This window comes from Merops nubicus, unplaced genomic scaffold (genome assembly GCF_000691845.1).
Source record: "Merops nubicus isolate BGI_N331 unplaced genomic scaffold, ASM69184v1 scaffold51713, whole genome shotgun sequence".
In the NCBI taxonomy this organism is placed as follows: domain Eukaryota; kingdom Metazoa; phylum Chordata; class Aves; order Coraciiformes; family Meropidae; genus Merops; species Merops nubicus.
In genome coordinates this window covers 6,252-15,758 of record NW_008599293.1, presented here as the reverse complement: position 1 = coordinate 15,758, position 9,507 = coordinate 6,252, and the positions used below count along the sequence as shown (strand labels likewise).

General features: G+C 40.1%; 1 protein-coding gene across 1 annotated transcript in view; it reads left to right on the top strand.

Moving 5' to 3' along the window:
• Positions 1 to 2,450: 2,450 nt before the first annotated feature.
• Positions 2,451 to 9,507, top strand: part of LOC103770049 (probable JmjC domain-containing histone demethylation protein 2C) — a gene marked incomplete at both ends in the record, with an annotated part of 13,302 nt that continues 6,245 nt past the window's right edge. The window contains 5 exon segments of the mRNA XM_008937297.1: positions 2,451 to 2,556; positions 7,269 to 7,393; positions 8,628 to 8,771; positions 8,890 to 9,082; positions 9,170 to 9,507. The exon segment at positions 9,170 to 9,507 is cut by the window's right edge and continues 12 nt beyond it. Of these exon segments, the coding sequence (XP_008935545.1) occupies positions 2,451 to 2,556; positions 7,269 to 7,393; positions 8,628 to 8,771; positions 8,890 to 9,082; positions 9,170 to 9,507 (906 nt within the window).

Here is a 9,507-nt window from a genome sequence, read left to right as displayed (position 1 = left end):
TTCAGTTTCCAGTAGTTTACTTTGCTATACTGATTTCTGTTGACCAGTGCATAGTGTGCTCATACTGAGTAGCAAAACACTTTGGAAGTTTTTTTTCAGTGTTGATACGTTGAATGTGTGTTTCGTGTGTGTATGTAGAAACCCTGGGTTCTCCTTGATATCCTTAATGTAATCCTAGTCATACCTGCACATGCTTTATGTAATGGATCTTTGACCTCACTTGTGCCTTTTGTAGCTCATCTTTGAGATGAGCTCATCCTTCTCCAAGAGAAAGAACTACAAAATGGACTTTGTGGTCTCATTTTCCAAGTGCTCACACCAAGCAGTCTCATTCAAAGGTTATTACATCTGAATAGATGGGACAAAAAATGTTTCAAATACACTGTCTGCAGGATCACAGGTATCTTCAGTGTCAAGGACAAAGAAGGCAAAGATGCTTAGGAAGGATGTGAAATCTAAAAAAAGGAAAAGCAGCAGTGTGTGTTGCCTTGAGAAACAAATAGAAAAGTGGCACAAGATGACACAGACACTTGAAAAGTTAGTGTGAAGAACTTGTTGAAGTAGAATAACATTAAGAATAACGGGCCTCATTTCATGGTACATAATCAATATGTATAGTCTTGAAATGAAGATGTAAATTTTCTTAGATGGGGCTGAAGGAATTATTCAAAATGTACAAGATGTGCATATTAACTGCATTTTTTAAGTCAGGCTTAAAATGGGTCTTAAGTTAGACCTGTTGCTTAGGTCTAACATTTGTGGATCTGAAAGGGGCAATTTTTGGTACAGGAATCCCTTGCAGCTTCTGTAAAAGAGAGTGCACTGGGAGGAGGACAGATGAATGATTGTCATACAGCTCCAGTTCTAGGATCTTTTGGGTTCTCCTAGTAAATCACCTCTTCCCAGTGGTGATGTAGGTTGAATGCAAAAATGGACTTGCACAGGAAGGTAGAACAGCTGATACCCTCTTTATATTGCCCCAGGAGAGGAGGAAGTGTTTTACTAGCCTGCTACCCTTGAATAAATTTTAGTGTTGACCCTCTTGTGCCTCTAATCTAGCACTGTACTTACCTGGTTGGTGATTTTAACCTGGTGGTAGAGGTCCTGTTGATCTTCCCCTTCACTTTTACATGTATTACAATAGTCATCTCGAATGATTCCTTTTGGATTTGAGGCCATATCCTTTTCAAAAGCATAAGGAGAAAGAGTAATTTTTCCCTACTAACTGTTGGTGCATTCTCTATAACGGAGCACAGCAAGTCTTAAAAGTGTCAGGAGGAGGGTTTTGAATTTGAAATAGACATCCTGTGATCAGTGGGTTAGCAGGAATAATCTCATCCAGATGAATAGAGAGAAATTGCTCATGTCACTTGAGGGCCTGGCAGCAATGCATGATTCCCTGAGTGTTGCTTGTATCTTTGTATTCTATGGTTGGAGCTCTTCTTAATAAATTGTGAAACATCAAGGAACTTGTTGGAGATCAAGGAAAGAAATTACTTGATCTCAGCTGCAGTACTGATAAAACATTTTACATTCTGTATGTGGAGAATCGTTCTGATTATTTTAGCTGTCTGAAGTTCTCTTGGCACAAATGAATGTTCCTGCAGCTTGTGGATTTCGCAGGAGGAGTTGCTGAGCTGCAGTGCAGCTTTATTTCTCTGCCACAGCCTCAAAGGCAGAAATAGCAAGTTTGCTCTGAAATAGAGAAATAGGCATTCAAGGAGTCTAAAGATGAATGACCACTTAAAGCCATGCTTTCAAGGTTATGAACTAGATTTTGTGCCTAGATATTCCTTCTTAGGAGGACAGCACCACCAAATATGTCTTAATTTCCCAGGTGATGTTCTACTCGAAAAGAGAAAAATAATCTTTTCTAGAAGAATTGAATATAATAAAAACTAAAGCATGTCTTATTTGAAATAAACTAAATAACAAAGGCCTACATAGTTTGAAATCAGTAATGGTGTTTCTTTCAGTATGATTGTTTCTGTTAAAATACAGCTATCTCCTGTGCATTATTTTTGTGGGGTTTATATCTATGTTTATGTTCAATGTGTCCGTATTTCACAGATACTGAAAACAGATTCTGATTTCTTTTTAAAAACATTTAATCATTATTTTAACAATTCTTTCTGCATACCTGTAAACACTGAAGTCTTTAGAGGGCAATTTTAGCTTATAGTAAGACAGTATTTATGGAAGTGTGATCCTATTAATAGCTTACAAGTCTGGCCACATGTGGGATCTGACATACCTCGTTCCCATGAAATAACTTCTAGCACTCTGTTATGCTTTAAAGTTTTTTCTAAAAATAACACAGGAATTTGTAGGCAATCAGTAAAATTAGCATCAAACTACTTAATATTGTACTCTAAAATAAATCTAGGAAAATAAACAGAAATGTTACAAGTAAACATAACATATGGTTCTTTTTTTAATCTCTGCTTTAGGACGACGTAGACAGTCTAAACCCAGTTCTCAGGGATAACCCGCAGTTACATGAGGAGGTAAAAGCCTGGGTAAAGGAACAAAAGGTTCAGGAGATTTTTATGCAAGGTAACTATGTGGGAAATTGTGTTCTTTTTATTCTGTATTAGCTAGTTCAAGGCCGTTAGTTGTGTGGGACTCATCCCATAGCAGTAATGATATAATGGAGAATGTGTCTCTAACTTGGAAGTTCTTTTTTGGAAGTATTTGCTAATACAAGAAAACCAGACTGTGTACGAAGCTGTGGGTGACTACTTCAGCCTGTTAACTTGTTTGATGCTTTAGTGATGACAGCAAAAGCTGAATATTGTTAGTCTGAACGTAGATGTTTTATAAAGTTTGTTGTTGAAAACAAGTGTGTACGAATGGCAACCACACACCCTTTAGCATGTTTAAAACTGTTCTGTGCTCTTAGTGTTACTATTACAAGCAAAACTTCTCAGCTTCCTGTCTGTGCTTGTAGTTCTTCACAGTCCTCTCAGAGATGAGGAGTACTTTCAGATCCAAAACCCCTCACCCCATGGTTGAAAAGTATCTTTCAAATTGGTTATGATTTTGTGACTCAGTTCTAATGCTGAAAGGTTGCAGCAAATGCATATGTCATTTTCACACTGTAGGTACAAGTTATGTGAAAACTAGTGGGATTTGGAATAAATTATATTGGCTCAATCGAGCTGATACTAAAAATATTCTGTGCTTTTGCAGTATGTTCATTAACTTTCTGCAGAGCTGACAGGCAGCTCTACGGAGGCATTCCTAGCAATGGGAGGCAGAAAATAACCTCTGCGGTTCTGGGTTAAAATCCTCAGTCAAGCAGTAAAGCAATTTCAGGACAAAAATGCTTAAGCAGTCATTCTGTAAATTAAGACTGGGAGAGGAGCAGTAAAGAATCTCATATTTTAAGGATGGCATTGAGGTTTGCTTGCTGTCTGGTTTCTTTGATAAAACTAAGACTAGAAGACCAAAGGAATATGGTAAGTATAATACTGAAGTTACAGTAAAAAAATTGTCTTTCCTTTTGTGGAGTTTATAATTTGACTACATGTGATTATTCCTATGGGCCACAAAGAAAAGCTGCTGAGAAAAGCAGTGTGTGGAATTGTGTAGATAGGAAGTTGGTATGTCAGTGTTAGTCATTTTAGATTTTTATCTTAATATCCTTAGATACAACATGTTAGTAGTCAGCTGATGAGATTTGCAGCCAAAACTGGATTCAGAGGTGATGTGAAATCAAATCAGGGCTATATGAAGAGAAAACTAAAATTGAGCTTGTTTATTGTATTTTGTTAGAGTAACAATAATAGAATTATAAAAGCCTCTGTGTACACTGGTACAGAATCAATACTTAAGCAAGGCCCAACAATATGCAAGTAGTCATCTAAATTAAACTGCCCGCCCATCATCTACACAAACCATTTTGAAATCCCATTGTTCCAAGAACTGTTTTTTGTCTTTATATATATGAATTTTATACAATTTCTCAAACCGATGTTTGGATGTTTAGAAGTGCACAAATTGGGATTATTTTAGGTGGTGAGATGAATCTAATCCAAACGTCCTTGCAGACTAACTCCTCCTTTAAGGAGAAGCTGCAGTTCATACCCACTTGCTTGCCTGAGGTGACACAGCGTGGCCCAAGGAGAGGCACCCTTCCTTGGGCAGTGACATGCCATCCGCCATGAAGGCCACCACCTCAGCCCTGTGGCATGGTGGTCAGTCAGCAAAGACTGTGGTCACGTTCTCCTGGGGCATAGCCTGCTCCTGGTCACGGAGGCTTTGTGTCTGGCACAAACCTTCCCGTGGCTTGCAGACAGCCCTCTAGCAGTGCGAGCTGCTGTAATTGAGTCACGTCACCTTCTCTTCTCTCTTCTCCCTTCTCTAGTTTTCTTCGCCTTCTCCATTATTACCATTTTTCTGTTCCCTGCAATTTAAGCAACATTTTCAGTTCTGCCTTGTCTAGACACATCTAGTAAGGTTGTTAACATACTCCCTTACTTCATCCTCTACAGCATTTTTAGGATTCAGCCTTTCCTTGTCTATGATGCTGAAACCTGTCTCATATCTTACTATTTTCTACTATGACTATCACAGTTAAAACACAATCTGAGGAAAGAAGAGGGTCAGGGAAAAACATTAAAATCTGGTTCAAAATGTGTGAAAAGACACATGACTGTTTGAAGAGGAGGAATTTTAGTCAAAAGTGGTCCAATTATTTACAAGAATGAGACTCAAGAAAAAAATTGGCCATTGCGGCCTTTTCTTTGGGCGGCAGTCAGAGCAGCCTGCTCTGCAGTAGATTGTTGGTTTGGCAGGAAAGTAGTTTATTCCTTGTTTCAAAAAAACCCTCCCAGACTTGGCCAAGATTTTTGGACAAATAAAACCAGTTCAAGGAACATAGTAAAGTGTCTTTCATTTTTAACAATTAAATATTGGAGTATTTTTTTCCTATTAGATTTATTATCAGTACAATCTCTGAGGCTGTGTGTATAATAATCCTCTTGAAACACTGAGTGCGCTTCAGCCCTGAAGATATTTCCTGATAGTACTGCACAGGCTGTTTCAACAATGTGTAGCTTGAGTGTGATTCAGCCAGGGACTGGATACAAAGCCAGGCTTTTCCTGTAATGGCTGCTTGTGGCTGGGCTGGGCTGGAGCTGAGCTGTCCTGTGTCATATGACTGTAGTTTAATCTTTCTCCTTTTTAATGCCCCAGCAGCATGGAACAAGCCTTCCCCCTCCTTGTTTTTAAAGGTAGATAAAGTCTCTTTTAAAAATAGATAGAATAACAGCTGGGATGAAGGACAGACACAGAACAAGGAGTAAGAGGAAAGAAATTGGCACTGGGTTGGTGCAGAGCCGTGTAAGAGAAGCTGGAAACTAATGGAGAAGGAAGGATGGAGCTTGTAAGCTGAGAAGACTGGGAAGCTAGAGGCCTGGAATAGTGAGTGCTAAAATGAGACAAGAAGCTGGGGAGAGGCTGGTTCTAGTTATGCAAGAGACTGGAAATCATTGTGCAGTTAACAGTAGGATGCAAGAGAGGAGGAGGTGCGTAGGAAAGCAAGAACGGCAAATTTGCATGAAGAGACACAGGCAGAATTTTACTGAGGTTGAACAAGGTAGAGCTTTGGCACAGCCATTACAGGTTCGAGACATGGAGAGTGCAGCTGGGTCAGACAGCCAGAAGTGTGGGGAGCTGAGCAGGGGCATATGGATATAAGAGAAGCCATCAGGAAACGTGTCCCCCGTGGGAAACGCGTCTGGTCCAAGACCAGGAATGTGAGACGTGAGCCTGTAGATTATTCCTTGTATTGGTGATTGGCGGTGCCTGTGCCTGTGCAAGGATGGAAACGTGCTCTGGGGATGAGTTAATGCCAGGGGTTCAGAAGGTTGAGCGGGTCTCAAGGTCTCAGTTGTGCAGTGAACGTGTAGGCGAAAGAAGGGTGTCACTTCATGATGTTCCAGTTCCCAGCTGTTTTATTACCTAGATAATGTCAAAAAGCCTTGATAAGGTTCCAAAATTGAACCCTAAGACTGCTGTTAGTCCTTTTGCGCTTGTCTTGATCTCTCAAATGTTGACATTAAAAACAGTCCTTATGATCGCAGACTTTCTCATGCAGAGGGTATAATGGACCCAGTCATGTGAGTATGGATATTTTACTAGAGAAAGCTGTAGCCTGTGAGGTACCTGGCCTGTTTGCTGTAGATGTTTGAGCTTGCTTAATGTACTGGGTAGGGGTTGGAAAAAAAAGATCTTTAGGAAAGACAGGGGAATTCTGGCCATGCCTGTGTGGTTGAGCAACTAAGCACTCTTAAATCATTTTAAGTTAGGGTTTTGTAGGTTGTCACTTACTAGTTTTGTTTCTGTTCCTTTATGCCTGACCTCTGGGACCTGGGGTTTGGTTGCAGAAGTAGCAAAACCCACACAGCTGGAACTGAACTCTATGGCACTGTTGCTTGGTCGAACAAAATGCTATATAACGCTAAGTTGTGAAACTTAGGGTCCCGATGATCAAGTGAAACACTGACCATGAGCATAACTGTTGAATCTCAATTTATATAGTCAGTTTTATAGTCTTGAAACCGACTATAAAACAAGCACTGTAATGTGCTGTCTCCCCACCCTCCTGGGGTTTTGGAGGTGAATTAAACCGATCCTTGCAAAGGGGCCAGTGTGCAGAGTTTCTTTGCAGTTGATAATGCCTGAAAAAAGGAGCTGAAGTCTTCATAGCGTGTGTGTTTGAGTGTTCTGTGTGGCCATAGCAGGGGTGGGATCACTCAGCTGCCTGTCTGACTGCTGTAATGGAGAAAAGCGCTGTGGTCACTTATGGGAAAGACTTGGCAGACGCAGAGCCTAACCACCAAGATGTAAATCTCTTCGCCAGCAAAGCATCTGGGCATGTGACTAGCCTGTTAAATAGCTTCCGTGTAACCTGCTGCTCCCACTTTCTGGCCTTTCAGATTACTTTTCTATGGTTGCTGTTTGTAGGCAGGAGCTTTCCCATCGTTTGTCATCCTGGTTGCAGAAAGATTAGATAAGAAAATTGTGTGTTGAAAACGTTAGCAGAATTGACCTTACAGCATACTGGATGTAAAATTTGCATTTCAAAATGTCCTCCTGAATAGGGTTAAAATCCACAGGCACTGCTGTGCCAGGATTGCCTGTCGTTTGCTGTCCATGCCATGTTCACTGTATGTTTACTGTGAAGCTTATTAATAATGCAGGAAAACCCACTTACTTGTTTTTATTTCCTCAATGGCTTTTTTATTTCTTCCCTTTTAAAGGTCCGTACTCCTTAAATGGTTACAGGGTGAGAGTGTACAGACAGGATTCTGCCACCCAGTGGTTCACTGGCATCATCACCCATCATGATCTCTTCACCCGCACTATGGTTGTTATGAATGACCAGGTGAGTTTGGTATGTGATACTTGGAGAACAAGCTTGAAGCAGACGTCACGCTAGGCAGTTTAGAGGTTGTTTCTGCGGCGCTCGGAGCCGTTCTGTTCCGGCGGGGCGAGCCTGCCCCTGCGCTGAAAGAGCAGCGTGGCTTTGCGTTGGGCTAGCAGCTAAAACCACCCCGAAGCTGAACGTTTGTGCAACAATGTGGTTAATACCAGTCCTGCAGTTTTCCCTTTCTTCTGCTGTCACTATTTGACTAGCGAAGTCTTTGAAGTGAAGCGATCTAGTTTTAAGAACCAGTCTTCCCTGTCAGCTCTGTTGAGAATGTCTTTTCTCAGTGCTGAAACCTTTAAGCACTGCAGCAACGATTACTTCTTCCAAGCAATTGAAATATCCACTTTCCACAGTATATTGAATTAGGCTTTCACTGCAGCCCTAATTTACATTTACTGTGGTGGGGTTTAGTTGTGTGTCTGAAGCTGATGTTACAAAAAGAATGAATGCTGGTATTTTTAGTGCCAGTAATGAATTCTATCTCAGGAGACTAGAATAATGACTCGACGTTAATAGAGTGAATGACCCGCCTGCCTTGAAATGACTGACAAAGTCATGTGTGACAGTAAAAATTTAAGATTAGTCTAATGCTCAGATGTATTCTTTCCCTTAATTTGCTCTAATTAATTTCCCCAAGTATTATTTTTTTCACTTTGTGACACATTGATTAAAGATGTGGTTAGTGTTTCTTCCTTTCTGAAATATCCCTTGCTAGTGACACTCCACTGGTCTTAAGAGTTCTCTCTGGTTGTTTTTCTTCCTTTCTTTCATCAGTTCTGCTTCTGTTGGAAGCAGTCTTGTACTTCTGCAGTGTATTTTATAATATTTTAAGTAAGTTTTATAAAATATTTGCATATTGTAATTGCTACCTAAGGGTTACTCTAGGAAGAGCTCAGTATCTTTTTCAAATTTGCAGGTCAGTGAAAGGGGGGAAGGAAGTGCTGGTGACGTGCTTCTTAAAAAAAGGCTTTTTACAGAGATATGTGAAGACACATTTGGTTGGCTTTTGCTCTGTTCCCAGCCTTTGTTGAGAGTCCTGTGTCAGTTCTGCTGGTCAGGATTAAGTAGGCTTTTCTCTGATTAGTCTTTAGCACACAAAAGAGGCTGGTGAACATTGATACATAAAGTACAGATTGCACAGTGTCTGAACATCTGCTGATGATTATTTTTTTCTGTTTTAATAAACCAGGTGTTAGAACCTCAGAATGTTGATCCTTCTATGGTTCAGATGACCTTTCTAGATGATGTTGTTCACTCTTTGTTGAAAGGTGAAAATATTGGCATCACTTCACGCCGACGGTCTCGTTCCAACCAGAACAGCAACACAGTCCACGTAGCTACATTTATATTTTTACATAAGTATTTTTGTATATTGCAAATATTAAAAGTAGATATTTAAAGTAGCTAATTAAAATTGCGGTTAAGTCCATTAATCACAAAATTATTTTTAGGGTCATTATACACGTGCGCAAGCAAATAGTCCCAGACCAGCAATGAATTCCCAAACTGCAGCACCAAAACAGAATTCTCACCAGCATCAGCAACAGAGGAATACGCGTCCAAATAAGAGGAAAGGCTCTGATAGCAGCATGCCTGATGAAGAGAAGATGAAAGAGGAAAGATACGATTATATAGGTCGAGGAGGTAAAAACAGTTATTGGAAAGGGAGGGAGAGCTTCTTAAAACTGTATTAAGCTGAAAATGTGACAGGCGTGTTTTTATCTTTTACAGAAAACCCCAAAACCAAAAATAAACACTTCCTTAGTAAAAGAAGAAAACCTGAAGAGGATGAAAAAAAATTGAATATGAAGAGACTGCGGACAGACAATGTCTCAGATTATTCTGAAAGCAGTGACTCAGAAATATCAAATAAAAGATTAACAGATTCGTCCTCGGAGCAGAATTCGGAAAACGAGTTAAAAAGCAAGAACACTTCAAAGATAAATGGGGAAGAAGGAAAATCTCAAACTATTGAGGGAGTAGAACAGACACTAACAGATAGGCAGTCTCCGTGGGATGAAATACAGGAGGATAAAAAACATGAAGAGGCAGAGAGACTGAAGTCATCT